Source organism: Cornus florida, unplaced genomic scaffold, assembly GCF_030987335.1.
Source record: "Cornus florida cultivar Cherokee Brave unplaced genomic scaffold, ASM3098733v1 CherokeeBrave_3.0.0_Hap2_Chr05, whole genome shotgun sequence".
Lineage (NCBI taxonomy): Eukaryota > Viridiplantae > Streptophyta > Magnoliopsida > Cornales > Cornaceae > Cornus > Cornus florida.
The window spans coordinates 31,165,869-31,186,495 of NW_026775575.1; the positions used below are offsets into that span (position 1 = coordinate 31,165,869).

Here is a 20,627-nt window from a genome sequence, read left to right on the forward strand (position 1 = left end):
CTTTGGCCATTGGCCTCATTACATAAACGTCCAAAAAGTGCTAAAAGGTGCACTTAAGTGCACATTACATAGTTGAGACACAAATACAAGTTTTGACAAAAAGGGCTACAAATGGCATTTCAAGCCATCCTTTACAAGAATTGAAACCTTCTAGTCTATAATCATCCATGCAACGATGAACATCACGAACCAAGTCTTCTTACCTGAACAAAACCCCCGTAACTTCGGGGTGAGTAAACAAGTTTACTCGTAGGGAAAAAGCATGCATAGACTCAATTTCTTTAAAGATTTTTATAATAACTTGAAACAATTCAAAAGGGTCATGCCACCTAACGTCTATGTGAAAGGTGAGACTCAGGGAGCATCCTAAGCTACCTTATATCATTTCTAGCATAAATCACATCCCTCATGCAATTCAAACAACATAAAAGCATGTTATACGAAGCAACAAGGTAAAGATTCTCAAAATCATTAACTTGATATCTAAGACACGAAATCAACTAAAGTGGTTCATGCCACCTAGCATCTACGTTCCAAATGAGTCTAAGGAATTGTCCTAGGTTACATTAGAACAGCAAAACACAATTTACCATATCGATGCAATTTAACCAACATTGGAACTTCCAATACGACGCATAAAGCACAAATCCTCAAAGTTAACATCTTGTAACTTAAAATGGGAAATCAAATAAGGAACAACAAGTTACAATATCATCTAGTTATCAACTTGAAATGTAATGTGAAATCAAACAAAGTGGACACTTGAATGTCACGCCGGATAGGGCCGACACCATGGTTACTTTAGGGTTACTAGCCCATGGGTAACCTCCCTATGTGTGCACTAGACTTGTAGAGGGACATTCCCCCGTACTAGAACCATACACTAGCCGTAGTCATAACAACGACATCCCCAAGTTTCCAAAATCAACATTTTGTGCAACCACATATATGCATAAACATGACATATATATATACAATGTAAAACCATCTACCATACACAAACTAATTTTGGAAACATAATACATGCTCTAGTTCACAACTACAATGGCATGCAATTTGTTGAATAATCATTATGCAACTTATCGTACTTCATAACAATATTATTCAATAATAGGGACATAACCTTACAAGTATTGCACAAGTTTAAAATCAAGACTTAGACATGTAATCAACATGAAATTCATACTCAACTCATTAACACAACAGGGATAGAAATTAATTTAATAAGACAACCAATTTCTCTAGATTTCATTTCTCATCTAAACATGCTCAATTTAATATATGTTGTAGTTCCTATCATGGTCATAACATAAATCACTTCAAAACTTGATTTAAATCATAAGAACATAATAATGAAAGTTAGCTAATTTAATTAACTAATTCCCTCTAGATTTCAAATCAATATCAAATAACCTCAAATTTTTATATGTTAAACAATATATCATGCTCATTACAAATATCAAATCAAAATAGCAAAATGAGTAAGACATCATCATATAGAATTTAATTAATTTAAATTAATTAAATCTTTAATTTTCAAAAGTCATTCAAATGACCCCAAATTAATATATATCAAGCACTAAGTCATGGTCACTCCATATCTTAAGTCTAAAATGGAATACAAGTAAAAATAATTTACTAGAATTTAAATCAAATTAAATTCATTTAATCTCTAGATTTGAAAACTCATCTAAATCATCCCAAATGAATATATACCAATGATCAAGCTATGACCATACTATAAACCAAGTCTAAAATGAGTTATAAGCAACTATGATATATCATTTATTTCTCAAATTAACAAAAAAAAAAAAAAAAAAAAAAAAAAAAAAAAACATGCGTACAACTTATATATTCATACAAAAGCAAATAAAGCCACTTAGAAAATAAATTATAACACCCCTTACCTCACAAGAGGATTGTTCCTCTTAAATCCAAGGTGAGCAAGCACAAAATGGTAAACCCTTCTAGGGTTATAAAGAGGAAGATGAGGGGAACAAAAGGTATTCCCAAGGTCAAGCTTGGAAATCAATGGAAGGCCCTCAAAATCAAGGTCAAAGCTTAAGGTTTCAAGCTCTATCCATGGAGGCTAGGGTTTTCTTTACAAGAGAGGAAGGAGATAGAAATTAAGTGTGATAGAATGTGAGTGGAGGAAATAGAAATCCTCCACTCACTATGTGGTCATACACCAAGGTCAATACACGCAAGTCTTGGTCAATTGCACAAAAACCCCTCTTTAAAACCATAATCCCAAAGTGGCCAAAAATTAATTGCAAGACTTAATTTGGAGCATACACTTGTCACTCATCCAAGCATCCATTGTAGGCTTAATCCTAAGCCTGCACTTGTCAACCATCCAAGCCAACGAGTGTACCTATCCTAGGTCAAGAAGTGGTTCAATCTCCACCCTCCACATGTCATCATCCAAGGCATTAAAGTGTTCCCACATACATGTTGACAAGTGGACCAATGCGAGTGTGACATTTGTCACATTTTTTGAAAATTGCAAAAATATATTTTTTGAAAATATCTTCCAAATTAAATTACAAAATGGTCCCTAAGATGAAAAATAATTTCTTTACAGTAATTACACAAATGACCCCAAAAGAAAGAAAAATTCCAAAGAAGTGTGCATCCACACCCCTAAGGAGGAAAGTACACAACTAGCATACTTTTCTACAAAAGTAAAAATGCACATAGCATGGAATTTAAATATCATGGATGTATGCAAAATCGGAATCAAATCTGAACACGTTGTGCTAACAAAGTGATAACCGAGAAAAAGACGAAAAGTGAATAGTGTCACAAAAGTAAAAATGTGAAAATGACTCGGTCCTCAAAGGAAGTCGTCAACCCAAGGAAAAAAGTCTCGGAAACCATTCCCGAGTACTCAAGATGTCACTAAGTGATAAAAAGCGGAACTCAGAAAGGAAAAGATCAACGGAAAAAAAAAAAAATATCCGTGAAAATCCAAGAAAAGGAAAGGAAGGAAAATGACCGGGTCATTATAACTCAGATGTTTCTATAGGCATTTGATTCGAGTAGTGCCTTGAGGACAAGTGTTGGTGTTGCTTGAGTGCTATGCAGCTAGAAAGTGAATGTATGATTACATTGAGGAATAATGGAGATGATTTACTTTGGTTTTGAGGTTTTATGCATGAGATGGTCATGTTGTGTGTTTTGATGAGGTATGAATTGAATCAAGTAATGTTATGAGTTATTTACCTGGTATATGTGTTATGAGGAAATTAGGGATTTTTTGTGCTAGTTGATGACTCTGACGTTTAGTGCCGTGTTGTTTTTAGCCTGTTACGAGTTGCATGATTGAGGAATTATTGAGATTCTTAGAGCTGGTATGTGACTGTATAGTTATTGAGGTTATTTGGAACGATGGATGGATAGTGAATGGATCTCATTATTGTTTTGCGGACTGTAGGAGATTGTATTTGAGGTGTGGATTTGAGGACAAGAACGACGTTTGTGCTGAGACTAGATCGAGGATGAGGATGGCCTGGCCAACCATTTCTCCTAAATCAATCCCTCTTTAGCACAATGTCGGGTCAAAGGTCAATGATTGTTTTGAATTGTCACGAATAGTGGAAGCATAGTATTGCAGGTTGTGTCGGCGTAGTGTGGATTCAGGTGGTTTGTCTCGGATAATGAAGAGTGTTAGGTGGGACCAAGTGTCCAATCTGTTTGATTATTAAAGATCTTATTTTAAGAATTTGTGCCCTGGGTGCAGGATAGTGCGCTTTACTGATTTAGTGACTAATGTTTATACAATTATTGGGGGATTCATTGTTTAATCATCTTAAAGTTGTAGGTGTAATGATTGTCGTATAGTGCAATTAGTAGTCGTTAGTGTGGTTATGTGATGGTGCAGCTACGTGTTAGATACCGAGTGCTTAGTCTGATGGGGATGTATAGAATTGGGATTTTCTGTGTCCTTTGAAGAATAAGTTGAGGTTAGATGTTGTCTTATTCAGTGCTCTAACGACTGTTCTTTTCTCGGGCCTTAGAGCCTTTCATGACTATGTAGAGTAGGCTGATGTTTGTTTTGAGCCAAATGCAAGGTCTAGTTGGTCTTGTGTTATGATGAAGAGAGAGATGGGTATCCACATTGGGTTTTAGTGGCAGTGGTGTGTGATTGCCTGGTGACGTCCGGTATTAAAGACAATAATGTCGGTGGGCTCGTAGTCTCGGGGTTTTGTGAGGTGTTCTTGGAGAGTATGTGGATGTGGGCCTTCTTCATAAAGAGGGTAGATTTTGACGATGAAATCTCTTTATGGAGGGTAGATTGTGATGTTTCTGTTTTTCGATAATTTCTATTTTCTAGAATTTGCTATTTTTGCAATGGCATTTTCGCCTTTTCCCGTTTTGCGTGCCGGACACCGTGGGGTGTGCCGGGTGTGTTTAAGAGTTTCTTGGGACATTTCCTTGAGTTCAAGACTCTTGGAAATGTTTTGGTTGCCATTTCGGCATTTTTCTCTTTTTCGGGCCAGACGGTCCCGTGTGGGACCTGTCACCGGAATTGTTGCATACGCGATTTTTGTTTGGGTCCATTTGCATCATAATCATTTTATTTAATGTGTTTTATGTGGTTGTAATTTAATATGTGTAGATATATATATATATAATTATGTGTGTGATGGTAATTAATGAGAAAAGAAAAGAAAATTTCTTTAAAAAAAGGGGTGGGACCCACATTTTTTTTTTAGAAATGGGCCAAGAGGCATTTTTTTTGGCCTCATTTCCTTTCTCTTTTTTCTCTTTCCACACAGGTTTTTCTCTCTCTCTCACTTTCCTTTTTCTTTTTACTTTGGCTTAAAATTTTTGAACTTTTATTTATATCTCACCTTTGAGAGATTTTTGGTGCCGTTTGCGGCAAATCGAAGAGCCCGGCAAGATCTACGCATTGATATAAGCAATTCCTTATTTGGTGCACTCTAGGGATTTCAAAATTTTGGACCCATTTTGGGGGTTTTCTTCCTTCTTGAGGTAGGGGTGTTTAATCTACAATCTCTTCGATTTTAGTGAATTATTCTCTCACAATTTGTGCTATAACATGTTTAATTTGTGTATATTTCATGAAATATTTACTATATGTTGTTTATAAGATGTGATTATATGTTAGTTGGTGTGTCATGAAGAACCATGGTTAAGTGATAATAATTTCATGCCAATTGTATTTTAAGTGCTGAATTTTGTGACTTCGAAGCATGATACATATTTTTATGAATTTTTTATAAGGCATGTATGGTGTAAATATTTGATTTACAAGGAATAAATTTCTCTATTGGCATGGCATTGAAATGTATGAAAACACTCATGCACTCATTAGGAAAGAAATGGGGAATGATGTTTGAAAAGAAATTAAAAAAAAATAAAAAATGTTTGGGGGAAAAGTTTTGATGAAAAGTTTGCGAAAACCCGGTCGCCTAGGAGTAGCCTATGGGTTCGTGGCGTTAATGTGACCTAGAGGGAACTAGGGAGACTGCCCTAGTGTGGTTGAGTTAACTGAGCCCCAAATGATGCCCTGGAGTTGCCTTGTGGTCAGGGACAATTAGCCAATCCTTCTCTCGTGCCGTAATGGAGCTGCCATGGGATGGGTTGCATTAACGGTTTGGAAAAATGATGACGGAAAATGTTTTGAAAATGGGGAGCGACATTGCTTGACACTGCATCCCATAACACGGCATATTTCATTCATGACTTGGATTATTAATGTTGCTATTATGGTTATGTTTTTCCGGAAGTGGAATGATCCCAATTTCTTTATTCCTATTCCTTATTTGGATTCACAGGGTCACAAGAGGTGTGTCTGAGGCACCTCCTACTGAGCTTTATGTTCACCCTTTATTTTTAACATTTTCAGGTCATGGAAAAGAGGTGGCGGACGACGATCCACCATAAGTTTAGACAGGATTTGGAGATATACTTATTTTGTTATCTTTTTTACTAGAACTTTAATATTTTGTAAATGTAATCTTAACTATTTTGTGAAACTTTAGTTTAATTAGTATAATGTTGTAAGTTATGGACTTTTAAATTTTAACTGTATTTCATGGACTGTAACTTGATGTAGTTAAAGTATGTTTCTTGTAAAGGATTATGGGACTAAGTAGTGAACTGGTGATTCCATGTTTTGAAGGAATTAGAGGAACGGGACTCTTTTATATGTATGTAGTTATTTTGGGAATTGCTATATTATTTACATTATGTGTTGGGACAGGATATGTTAGTTTTAAGGCCTAGTAAGGCCATTGCATTTTTATGTATTTCAACAGGTTGTAGAGGAACTTTTTCTACGGAGGTCATACAGAAATTATTTTTTATATACTTTATTATTATTATTATTTTGGTATAATTTTCGGGTCGTTACATTTATAAAACCACTAAACAACTATACGTTAGTATAGTGAGAAGGGATCATTTACTGGGATTATTGGCTTGAAATTTAACTTAACATCAATGAGCGTGAGATTAAAAAGATTGTGATTGATTTGATTATACTAATGATGACTTTACTATGTAAATCATGTAAATGAAATAAAGCTAAGGTAAACTTGGTTTAAGGTAATAAGAAGAGAGGCTTTGGGCATGCATTACACCACTAAGCTCATGCAATTATACCAAATGCTTTCAGTTAATGGGGAAAACAAATTACAATAGGAATGTAGCTCCAAGCACACATCAATGTTCAAGAAAATAATACAAATTGCAATGAATAAGTATGAACTATCAAATTCAAGCATGAATTGTTTATCTAACTACAATTACACTAAAGTGTAGAACAACCCATCAAGACTAAGCATAATCCATCAAACTAAAAGCAATTGTATCCAATAAAAACCATGCATTGCCATCACTAAGCACAATTACAAAAAAATACACAATGTAGAGATCAACCCTCAATTAATCACACATAGGACAACATGTAATCAAAATAGAGAATCAATTGAAAGAATTAACAATATAAACCTTGGTAAAACCAAGTTTGAATTCACTTAATTACAATTAATAATCCCTAAAATTGAAAAACAAGATATTTAATTACACAAACTTAGGGCTCATCCTAAACCTAAGTGAAGAACTAGCCACTCATGGAAAAGATAGATGTCATCTTTGTGGTCTCATAATCCATCTCCAAGCTTAGGTTCATCTTCTTTTTTTTCTTCTTCTTCCTTGGTAGAAACCCTAGAGAGAAAGAATAGAGAGAGAATCCCCAAAATTCTTGATGAAAACCCTAATTTCCACTCTTTAACTTGGAATTTCTTAGAACTTGTTGGAACCGTTTCAAATTGGGCTATCCTTTCTATTTATAGATGACTCCAATGTTGTAATGTTCTTGAGTTTTGTCATTTTCCAATTTCTGGAATTTTTAAATTTTCGGGGGTATTGTTGTCTTATCTCATTTTGCGAACCGAACACCGTAGGGTGTGCCGGATGTGTCAGAGAGTGGTTTGGGACATTTCCTTGAGTTCGGGAATCACAAAAATCTATTGGTTACCAATTCGGCATTTTTTTATTTTTCAGACCAGGGGGTCCCAGGTGGAACCGCTATCGAGATTGTTGTACACGAGGGTTGTGTCACGGTTCCATTGCATTCCATGCATTTTTATTGTGCATATTTATTTGCCTAGGTGATTAATGTGTGGTGGTAAAGTAATTCCATTTAATATTTATACTAATGTTGCAAAAGTGGGATATTTTTATGGTGGGCCCCACCAATTATGCTTTAGCCATTATAATTGCCTTAAGGCCATTATATGGCCTCATTTTTCTCTCTCTCCCGGCTAAGTTCTCTCTCTCTCTACTCCTTCCCTTTTTTTTTTTTTTCTTTTCTACAACTTTCTAAGCTTGATTTCCCTCAAGCCTTTGAGATTTTGGTGTTACCACTTAAGGAAAAGTTGGTGAGCGTTTCAAGATCTTCGTTTTGATCGGAGCCGATCTCCGTTTGGCCACCATAGGGATTTCAAAATTCTAGGGTTTGAGGTTAAAATTGGGGCTTCTTAAGGAGTTGCTCTCTAATTGAGGTAAAGGTCTCCCTAAAGTCTAAGTTTTGACTTTAATTGAGCAAAATTTGAGTTTCTTTTCTCTATGCTTGGAAATTTTGATTTATGACATGGAAATGTTGTCTTAAAAATGTAAAAGATATGTTAAATGTTGATGACATGATTTCTTTCTATATTGTATTAGAAGCATGGGAAGAATTATGTATGGAAACCTTATGAATTGAATAATTGTTATGGTGTAAGTAATTCTATCAGGAGCATGTTAAAATTGTTATTGAATGTGAATATGGAATGCTTGATCATGCTTATTGTCTAAAAATTATCATGTTGATCTCAATGATGTTACCATGCAATGCATCACATGGCAATAGAAAGGGAAATTTTAGAAAGAGGTTATAAAGGAATTTTAAAGGAAAGGTTGTTGTTTGAAATGCATATATTTTTTTTAAAAATGAACCGGATTTCGCGAGTCTGGGGCTAGCTTGACCTAGAGGGAGCGCAGCCCGGTAAAAAGCGTGAAAAGGTTGGTACTAGGCCCTTTAACGGTTGCCAGGCCTTGCCAGAATTGGAACCAGGGATAGTTATCAATCTCGCCTCGATAAAGTCAGTTAGTAGGTTTTCAAAAGTTGTGGGTTAGGCCGGTTCAGACCGAGTTGGAATGGGGTGCGTTACATTTCATATTATGCACGGCATTAGTAGAATTATGTTATGTGCTGAGTTTGTTGCCTATAAGTTGTAAATGTTGAGTGAACTCCCATTGCATGACCCCTTTTATCTCGTATTCCTTTTTGTGTTATGTGGCTTAAGGGAGTCCAAAACTAACGCCTTAGGCGACTTCTACTGAGCTTTATGCTCACCCCTTAATTTAACATTTTCAGGGCATGGAAAGGAAGTGGCAAAAGGAAATCCACCACAAGCTTGATGGACTAGAAGTTATTATACAATCTTTTGTTTATGGGATCCCATTCTTGTTTTGTAAAGTAACACTTTGGAAATGTAATTGTTTTATGTAAAGTAAAGCCACGTTTTATATCTATAATTTCGACAATATTTTGATGTATTTGGAACTATGTTTATGTTATACCTTGAATGGGAAAATGATGTATAAATTTGGGAAGTTGATTAATGCATATATCTATGGAATGCTATTTATGTTGCCGTGAATTCAAGATTGGTTGTCTATTAGGTTCAGCTCTTAATGAGTCCAGCTTCCTCGTATTTTTAGCTGCAACTAGTAACACTTCAGGGCCTGTCGGCCGGCTGACAAGGAGCCTCAGTCCACCGACAATGTAGTTTTGCGCATTCCAGAGAGTTAAGTCTTTGGAAGTTTCATTTCGACCGACCAACGAACTTTGTCAGCCGACCGAACCTTCTCTTTCGGCCAGCCAAACTTAAACTTCCAGTCAGCCGAGAGGCTATTCTTTGAAAGTTCCGAAAGCATGCACATTTGTGCATCGTTTTGGCCGGCCGACCATTTAGGTTAGCCGACCAAACCTTGAGCATCAGCCGGCTGATATAAGGCTGTCAATCGACCGATTCTCTTCTTCCACCCTACCTTGAGTTCCTTCTACGATGTTGATGGTTTAGGAGAGTTGTAAGGTCATAGATGAGGTTCATGCTTCATGTTGACATAAGAAATGATAGTTGTACCCTTAGTTGATCTCGGGTTCGGGTAAGGACCTGGCTAACGGTTCGGACCTACGGGTTCGGGTCGTTACAAATTTGGTATCAGAATGAGAGTTTGAATGCCATTAGGCTGATGGGTAGAGGCCTACCTAAGATTGCATGGGCAAGTTGAATTATATGTTTAATTGATTATGTGCTTCTATGCTTAAGTGTTAAATTATTTGAAAGACATGCCTAATTGCTTAACTACTTATGTGATACATGTTAAATGTTTAATGTTGTAGGATATTATTATCATGATCATGTTTACCATTAGTTGGGTTTTTCCGGGAGTATAGAAAGTGTTTAAGTGTTGTCATTTCCTGTCGAGTCATTTGTGTGAGGACTCCGTTCTCGTGTGTGTGTCAATGTCATTATTTTTTGTCCATTATCTCGTCTTATAGTGTCATGCCACCACGAAGGGATCCCGGGGAAAGTTCTAGTTCAAATCCCGTAGAAAGGGATCAGGAATAAGTTGAAGAAGATGTCTTCTTGCGTGATTTGGTCCTACTGAGAGGGGGACAAGCGAGGGGAATCGTTGATCCGCCTCTTCAGATAAGTGAGGAGCATCTTAAGTTTGCAGTATAGGCAGTCTTTCATGATGTATTTCGGATGACAGTGGCATCATCATCACAGGTTGTTCCACCACCAGCACCACCCCCAGATAAAAATGAGTGAGATGAGACACTTTATAATGATGCAAAGTTTGTAAAGTTAATGCCGACTCTTTTTTAGGGCGGCCCAGATCCGCTTGTTGCGGATAGTTTCATGGATAGGGTGGAGAAGCATCTTAACGCTATGAATTTGGCATCGGACAAGTTGAAGATTACACTAGCGACTTATAATTTTATTGGGGATGCTGAGATTTGGTGGAAGACCGTTTCTCACACCCACAATTTGGACACTGTGACATAAAATGCTTTTAAGAAGCTGTATTATGAGAAGTACTTTTCAGCACCTAAGCGGAGAGAATTTAAGAAAAAGTTCGATGGTTTGAAACAAGGAAATATGACTGTTACAGAGTATGAGAATAAGTTTACGTCACTTTTGAGGTTTACACCAGGGATTGCTAGAGATGAGGAAAGAAAGATAGAGAAATTTGTTAATCGCCTTGATCTTACCATTAGGCCAATTGTGGCTGCCTCAGAACCGACAGAGTATACAAAAGCAGTGCAAAAAGCCTTAGTGGTTGAGGCTGAAAGCAAGGATAGCAAGGCTATCAGGGAGTCCTATAAGCACAGCAGGAGCATGTGTGATATCTCCAAAGGTCAATCACACAAGAAGCAGAAGAATGAATAGTCAGGGTTTAGGGGATAGCAATCAGCCAGATCCGTACCTACAGCTTCAGTGTCTATGGGGACTTCTAGGGCAGATGTAGTGTGTTACAAGTGCAGACAGCCCGGGCATTACAAGTCACAGTGTCCACAGATTCAGATGGCGACAGGAGGATGTTTTGGGTGTGCCCAGTAGGGCCACCGGGTGACAAATTGTCCATAGCAGAGCAGGGGCTCAGGTAAGGGTGGAGGTCCACAACAGAGACAGACGCAGTCTGCCATAGTCCAGTCAGGGTTCCGACAGCCACCACCACCTCATCCAGCTATGACAACTCAGAGTTCTTGACCAGGCAGCAGGGCCTTTTCTAGTGCACCCACTAAGCATTTTGGTTTTTAGACAGGTAGTTCTCAGGGGCAAAGGACTCAGGGTCATGTGTATGTAGTCACTCAAGCCGAGCCATCATCTAGTCATTCAGTTGTCAGGGGTATGTTTTTTGTGTTCAATTATTGGGCTCGATTATTGTTTGATTATGGTGCTTCTTATTTTTTCATCGCTTCATCATTTGCACGGGCATTAGGTTTGGAGGTCGGTCAGTTAGACAGACCGATCTGTGTTGACACACCTATTGGGGGTTCAGTCACTCTTGGTAGAGTTTGTCGGGGTTGTTCCATTACCTTTGTCGGGTGGGTACTTAAGTTTGATCTCATCCTCCTTGAGATGACAGGGTTTGACGTCATACTTGGGATGGACTGGTTGTCATCCTTCAGAGCTGTTATTAATTGTTTTAGGGATACAGTATCAGTGTATACCCCGAATGGGGATTGTTTTTGTTTTATGGGAGATCGGTGTGATTCTCTCACTCCTTTGTTCTATGGTGTTAGAGGTCAGGATCGACAAGGGTTCTTCTTGGCTAGCCTTTTCGCCGATGATGATGTTCAGTTTTGTGGGGTTGATTATTCAGTGGTTGTTCGCGATTTTTTGGATGTATTTCCTGAGGACTTGACAGAGTTGCCTCCACACTGAGAAGTGGAGTTTGCTATTGATTTGATGCCTAGTACCACGCCAATTTCTATGGCACTGATTGAATTAGAAGAATTGAAGAAGCAACTTGATAAATTGAGGATGAAAGGTCTTATCCAACCGAGTGTGTCACTATAGGGCGCATATGTATTGTTTGCTAAAAAGAAAGATGGTTCTTTGAGGTTATGCATTGATTACTGGAAGTTGAATCATGCCACCATCAAGAATAAGTATCCTTTACCAAGGATAGATGATTTGTTTGACCAGTTAAGGGGAGCCAGTTGTTTTTTAAAAATCAACTTGAGTTCAAGCTATTACCAGTTGCGAGTTAGGGATGAGGATATCCCAAAGATAGCATTTCATACGCGATATGGACATTATGAGTCCCTTGTTATACCCTTTGGTCTGACTAATACACCAGCGCCATTCATGGATCTAATGAACCATGTCTTTCACGATTATCTGGATCAGTTTGTGGTAGTTTTTGTAGACAACATTCTTATGCATTCACAGACTCGAAAGAAGCACGAGATCTGTTTAAGTATGGTGTTGCAGATTCTATGGGAGCACCATTTGTACACCAAATATGAAAAGTGTGAGTTTTGGTTACAAGAGGTGAAGTTTTTGGGACATGTTGTCTCAGAAGGTGGAGTGTCAGTTAATCTATCGACGATTGAAGCAGTTTTAAATTGGGAGCAACCTAAGAATGTTTTTGAGATCCGGAGTTTTCTTGGTCTAGCGGGTTATTATTGCAAATTTGGGAAAGATTTTTCCTGTTTGGCAGCTCCTACGACCAGATTGACCCGAAAAGGAATCAAATTTGCATGTAATAAAGCTTGTGAGTCTTCCTTTTAAGAGTTAATATAACGACCCGAACCCGGGGGTCCGAATCGCTAACCGGATCCTTACCCAAACCCGGGGTCAACTAAGGACACTACCATCATGTCCTTTGTCAATACACAATATACGTGTCATCCCAGAGTTTATATAAATAATAATAATAATAAATAAATAATATGTGGCGGCCCTGCTTTTTCAAGCCAGTGCGTCCTGTGATGAACCGAAGATTGACCTGATAACGGATCCGAATGCGAAAGCGAAAATAGAAAACAAGACTCTAAGAAGTCAAAGTGACCTTCCATGAGGTCGTGCAACTCAATGAGAACTGATGCGGAAACGAATGATCAAAAAAAAAATCGAACAGACCTCCAAGGGCAAAATGGTCATTTTTAAAAATATAAAATCGGGTGCTACTAAGCACACCACTAGAAAGACAGCAAAAAATTAATCAAATTAGACCCAAGAATCACTTCATTTGGAGTCCGGATGAAGAAAATATGAAACTCCAAAGTTTCATAAAAATCACATTTTTGGGTTTGAAATCAATGCAGCAAGGATACTTTGTAAGGGGTAAAATGGTCTTTTTAGACATAACAGGATACAACTGAGAATCACTTGATTTGGAGTCCGGACGAAGAAGATATGAAATGTCAAAGTTTCAAAAAAATCAACTTTTGGGATTAAAATCAGTGCGACAAGGGTATTTTACAAGGGGGAAAATAGTCTTTTCAGATAGAATTGGTATAGATCAGAAAAAACTAATAAACTTAGACTCAAAAATCACTTGATTTGGAGTCAGGACAAAGAAGATATGAAGCCTCAAAGTTTCAAAAAATATCAACTTTTCGGGTTTAAAAATCTGGGCAGGAATAGTGTTTTGACAGAAAGCAACTTTTCAATTTTTTTTCCAGAACTGAGGCTAGAAACGAACCCTTATACGAATTTTTCTGCAAAAACACGAAGAAGAAACCCCCCTTAAATTCATGTTTCCAACCCGGTTATGTGGAAGAAACAAAAAAAAAAAAAAAAAAAAAAAAAAAAAAAAAAAAAAAAAACACGCTGTAAAATCCCTAAAATGCCCATAGAACAAAGTAGGTCAAGAGGAACCCAAAAAGTTACTACAAGCATTTTTTTTCCAGAAACAGCCAGAACAGAGAGTAAAAACGGGCTAGTAGATGAATTTTTCTAGAAAAACACAAAGAAGAAACCCCCCTCAAAATGAGTTTTCTACATGACTGGTAAGAGAATTCAAAAAAAACTCATTGTAAAATGCCCCTAGCTCAGTAAGGGGTCAAAAACTCAAAAAATGCAACTTTGCACCAAGTATGCATTTGGCCCGAAATGCATTTCTAGGTTGAAACGAATGCGCACACAAGTATATTTAGTGTTTTTAAGCTAAGCGCGCGGGAATGCTCCACGGCTCCCGAGAAGACCTGATGCAAAATCCGACCCCCTAACGGCCAAAAAGGCGAAAATGCACAAGAATTGGGAAATTTGAAAACCAAAATTAACAAATGATTTCAAATTACCATTTGACCCTTGGCCACACTTCATACATGATTAATGAGACCTTACGAAAGAATAAAAATGAAATTCCCGCACCCGATGCAAAAGTTATGACACAATGTCTAAGCATTTTTCAACATTTTCATATTAAGCCTTGAAAATGAAAGTGCAAAGAAAGCAAGATACATGTCATTGGCTTCCGGCCTCATCTCATACATGTCAAATACATTGTAAAGAGTGTACTTATGTACACATTACAAAAATAGAATCAAATTTATACATTTTAACATATAAAGCTATAAATGGCATTTCAAGCTAACATTTACAAGAAATGAGAACTTCAAGTCTACAAATCATCTAAGCAAGATGTGAATCCCGAATCTTGATCTCGGTACCTGAAAAATGTCCCCACTACGTGGGTGATTAACATAAAGCTACTCGTAGGAGATGAGTATGCATCGACCTAGCATTTTACAAATCTATCACCTTAAGGTGAAACATGTTAGAGGGGCTTATGCTACCTAACGTCTATGTCAAAGTGAGACTCAGGGATCATCCTAAGCTACCCCAGCAATTGAAATGAACTACGGCATACAAGTATACATGCTCAAGTGCACCAAATCGTATTAAAACATAATACACGACATTCAAGTACACATGCTCACAAGTATACTAAATCATGTTAAACGGGATAAGCAATATCTAGCATACATACACAAGTATACTAAATCATGTTAAACGGGATAAGCAATATCTAGCATACATACACAAGTATAAGATATATGTACAGAGTACTCATAAATCAAGTATACAAACAGAAGTATACTAAGCTAAACACATACGCACAAGACAAGTATACATGGCACAAGTATACAAAAATGAAATCCGTACACACAAGACAAGCATACTAAGCGTAAATACACTAGATAGAGTTTAGATACACCAACAAGGATACAAGTTCAAGTATATAGTTTCAAGTATACTAAATAAGATCAAAATACATAGGCAAGCACCAATTCTCAAGTTACAAGTAATCCATGATTAATAACTTGAAATTGAATGCGAAATCAAAGTAGAAAGACTATGACATGTGGCTACTAGACCAAGCAAGTGTTTCTGGGTAATTACGACCCATAAGACACTACCAAGTGCGCACATGCATAAGTTAGTCCAGACAATTACGACCTACAAGGTATTACCTAGTGCGCACTTATGACTTAGAAGACTCTTGTCTCCGTACTATAGCCAAACCCTAGCCATCACGTGAAATATGTCCTTACATGCTTTCCAAAATCAATAAGTCCAAAACTTATACAAAAATCAATAAGTTAGACCAAACTTATACCAAATCCACTAATGCATAAAACCATCTTCCATGCACAAAGAAGGTTGAATCCACACAAACCATGTCCTATAATTCAAGTCTAGATGGCATATGACATGTCAAGCCTCCAATATGCAATTTATACACCAAAACAAAAATATTTTACAACAATTGAACCACATTACCACACTAAGCCACAAGTACTAAATAAGTCCTAATTTAGTAACTAGCTTCTAAGGTAAACAATTGTAATATTCTAACAAGCTATACACCTACACAAGATATATCTAAACAAGCTATGCAAGTCAATGATATTCTATATAATGCTAAGTCCAATTACCATTTCAAGAGGTCTCAAGTACTAATTCTATATCAAATTAGTAACATGCTCATAAGGTGATTAAACAGACTATATTTCAAGGGATTATCAACCTATTACCTCCAATATCAATTTAAGTGACCAACACACTTAAAATAAAGCTAATTAAGCTCATTAATTAATTTTTCCCTAGATTTTCAAACATATCCAAACGTCCTCAATTTAATATATGTTAAAGAACTCACCAAGGCCTACTTTAATATCACATTACAAGTTGGTTTCATACTTGATACAACTATGTGAATTAATCTTTCACAAAAGATAAATATTAAATAAGTTTTGCAGTTCTTACTCAAATGCTCCAAATTTAATATATGTTACACAACTCACCAAGGCCTAATTTCCTAGCATGCCACAATTTAGTTCTAAACTATATATCATCATTAGAATTAAATCCTAAACAAAGAAAATAAATAAATTAAATTCTAAAAACTTGAACAAGGCATGCTCACAAGTTGTATATGCTTATAAAACAATCAATACAACAATAATATTTACCTCAATTTGAGATGAAAATCTCAAAAGCCCACTGAAAAAAAAGTGATTTGAATCCTACGATACCGAAGGGTTTTGTCGAGGACAACACGATCTACATGAACCCACAAGAAGCCCCATCAAAATCACAACTTGACTTCAGACCTGAACTTAAAATTTGGCCAAAAACAAGTTCTAATAAGGGTGAAAGAAGCGCGTAATCAACACGAACACAAAACGCAAAGGCCCTACGATGTTATGACAAAGAAATGAAGTTCAAATGAGGAGAGAGAAGGTGGCAGCCTCCCTTGGGCTGCCATGGAAGCTTCAGGTCGTGCAAGAGAGTGGGGAAGATGAAAAAATAAAATATCTCATCCCCCTTTTATAGAAATCCCAAAAAGTGCCCCGAATGGGCCCCGCCGGGTCTGGAAAAGTGAAATTTGAGCAGACGTGCTCAAATGATGAAACTCTATGATCGAAAAGATTTAAAATGAGAAAATAACAATAATGGAAGAAACGGCGGCAAAAACCGAGTCCCGAGCAGAAAGTTATGCCCCAAACAAGTTTGGCGCAAATTGAGGCCAAAAACCCTGAAACTGGAAAACATTGACCAGAAGAGACTTCTAAGAGTTTAAAACTTGACAAAAGTTGAAAACGAATCCCGTACAAGGATCCAGGCTCAAAACAAGATAATTTGCAACAACTTTCATTAATTGCACAACGGCCCCAACAAAAAGGGTTAACTGCAAAACTGCCCCAGAATGAAAATATCTTCCAAAAGATATTTTCTTAGATACCCCTGAAATAAAATATCTTCAAAAGATATTTACGAAAAACACCCCAAGAAAAGAAATTAATTTCAAAGAATTATGCATCCATGCCCCTATGGACACCAAGAGTAACCAGAGTACTTTCCTACAAAAGTAAAGATACGTATTTCGTGGAGACCACTCGTGATAAAGATACATGAAGTCAAAAACCAACTCCGAGCACAAGAAGTGAGGTTTTGCCAACAAAGTGACAAACGGGGAAAAGACAAAATAGGGAAAAGGACGAAATAGGAATAAGGACAAAAAAGTAAATAGTGTCGAAAAACGAAAGTTGTGGAAATGACTCGGTCCTTAAAGGAAGTTGTCAGTCCAAAGGAAAGAGTCTCATAAACCATCTTCGAGCACTCGAGACGACACTAAACGATGAGAAACTGAACTCAAAAAAGAAATTTCAACGAAAAAAATTCTTCCGTAAAATTCTGAGGAAAAACGAAAGGAAGGAAATGACCGGGTCATTACAACCTACCCTCCTTAAAGAGATTTCATCCCCTAAATCAGGAACATTCCCAGAAGAACCGAAGAAGGATCGTACAGAAGGTCACACGAAAGAACAGTTCATAAAGTAGCTAAAGACAACTCCAAAGGTCTCAAAATCAACGAAGAGACACGAAACCACAAATAGTGAGACACCTCCCCAATGAATTGACATACGACCCAATGTCAACCACCCAAAAAAGATCAAGGAAACTACATAACTAAACAAGGAACACAACCAGAAGCAACATGGCAGCACAAATACTGACTAGAACCCGCCCACAACGTACCCAAGGTGTGGTAGCATCCACAGTGTCAAGTGCCCGCCCACACTCACACTACTAGCTAGGTAATGCCAGGTACCATCGACGGCAACTAGCACTCGCCCACACACAACCTGTACGGTAGCATAACAGTATAAAGCCCTAATTCATCACCTGCCCCCAACAAGCTCACCCATGAAACCTATTAATACAAATGACATCAATGTCAAACAATCATTACCAAAAGGACCACGGAAACCAGGCATTCTGTGGGAGTTACAATATGGTCCAAAATGTCCGGCCGGACCATTCTGGCCAATCCAAAACCCTGACAGCAATGTCATAGGCACTGCTACGCTTAAGGCCTTAAATCCTCAATACTAGAAAAATTGACAACCACAACTCTCAAAACACTATTGTCAACCACACCAGTCACGAATCCAAAGCCTGACAAGTCTATGCCTTCAAGCCAATGGATCAGACTTTACAAATCAAACAACATCATCATCGCCCTAGTCATAACAACTCTTAACAAAACAATACACCCAAAATCTTCCACGTCATCCTAAAGCTAACCTACTATAAGGCTACGCCTAGGAATCAAGATATCGGATCAAGCTCACACACACAATCCCGATAACCAAGGTCATACAACCCAAAGCACAGTGCGAAATGATAAAAAGGAATAAATTAATAAAGTAATTAGTTATGAAACATATATATACATATGCAAGTATACACTCACAAGTATACTGAGAAATATCAAAATGGAAATACTATATCTATATATATGTACAAGTATATATTTGCAAGTATACTAAGCAGTTCTAAATCCATGCTAGACAAGTATACAGGCTCAAGTATACTATACCCAAAATGAACTAAAATAAACAACGCGCAAGCATGCTAGGTACAAGTATACTAAACGTAAATGAAATTCCACGAACAATTTCACAGAAAAAATATCGCACCTACAACTAAACACATAGTGTACAAGGGCAATCAAATACGCTACCTAGTACATAGGGTTCAAGCATCAGATACACGCTACACATCACCTATGACGCTAGCATGACAAACAGATATAGTAAATGAAAAACACATCATCTATATCATCACATAACCACCAAATAGTCACATCCCCTAACATGTTTCTAAGGCATGCTCAAAACAACATGGCATATAAACATGTAGGAATCACTATGCAAATAAAAATCCTGCAAAATCACAAGCAAGAAGGGATGAAATGCCTCTCAGAAGGACAAACTCACAGAAAGTGAATCCCAAAAACTCGGATGAGTCTGATCTCTCTCCGTGAGGAAAGGAATCATCTCCTAGAATGAACAATAAGGTTCCCGAAACAAAGTGTCTACAATTTTTTCCCAAGACTGGCCCAAACACAAGGTGGAATCCTAATGTCACATAAAACAAACAACGGTGTAATGGATAGTCCCAATGCTAACCATTACGAGATACCAACAAGAGAACTCAACTCAAGATGCTAATGAGTTCGATAAGAACTCTACAAGATCCTATCTATACAAAATCCAAAGTCTCCAAGGACGAGGGAGAATAATTAATTGCACCAATGCAATTAATTACGCGTAACCACTCACACCCCAACCGTAGCTCGTAAGAGCTATCCAAGGCAAAACAAGAAGAATCCTAGGTCAACGCAACTATTAAATCTCCAACCATCACTCTAAGAAGAAGAAACGCAAGGACCTCGCCATTGAGGCTCAAGAAAACGTATCTCCCAATCCCCAAGGAAGGACTCGAGTCAATCCGACTAATCATCCTGTGGCTTTAGAAACAAGACCCCAATGACGTCATCACATAAAGGTCACCACAAAACTCCAAGAGATGATACCCTAGCATCAATCTCAACCAACCAAGCTAGGACAACCCGCAATACCTAAACAAGACATAAAATAAGTAGTTGTCACGTAATATAACAATGGACTACATACTCACACAAGTAGAAAATAATCACATAAGGTATATCAATGTAAGCATCATACAATCATGCTAAGAATAACAAGAACATGTAACACGCCAAGGCAAATAAGCATAACCCACATGCTAAGCAGACAAGCGTAAATCAATATGTTGAAACAGACAAGCATATACAATGTACCCAGACAACAAGCACATATAACATGTTAAGACCCACAAATATATACTATATGCTAAAGCAACAAGTAGATATATATATCATGCTAAAACAATTAAGTAAACTTCTAAACATACGTCCACATAAGCACGTAAACATGTTACCAAGAAGCCACTAAACACATAAATCATGGAAACACAAGTATGATATGCATCCAAAACCCGTCGTCCAAAGGTTTTCGAACCTAGGAGCTCTAATACCACCTGTGACGGCCTATGATGAACCGAAGATTGACCCGATAATGGATCCGAATACGGAAGCGAAAACAGAAAACAAGACTCTAAGAAGTCAAAGTGACCTTCCATGAGGTCATGGAACTCAATGAGAACTGATGCGGAAACGAATGACAAAAAAAAAAACCGAACCCCCAAAGGCAAAATGGTCATTTC

At 37.4% G+C, this 20,627-nt stretch overlaps 1 protein-coding gene across 1 annotated transcript; it reads left to right on the plus strand.

The window, feature by feature from the left end:
• Window positions 1–10,688: 10,688 nt before the first annotated feature.
• On the plus strand, window positions 10,689–11,978 carry LOC132309120 (uncharacterized). The gene is made up of 2 exons (XM_059807470.1): window positions 10,689–10,947; window positions 11,356–11,978. The coding sequence occupies exons 1-2, from the start codon at window positions 10,689–10,691 to the stop codon at window positions 11,976–11,978; spliced, it is 882 nt and encodes a 293-aa protein (XP_059663453.1).
• The last annotated feature ends 8,649 nt before the right edge of the window (window positions 11,979–20,627 follow it).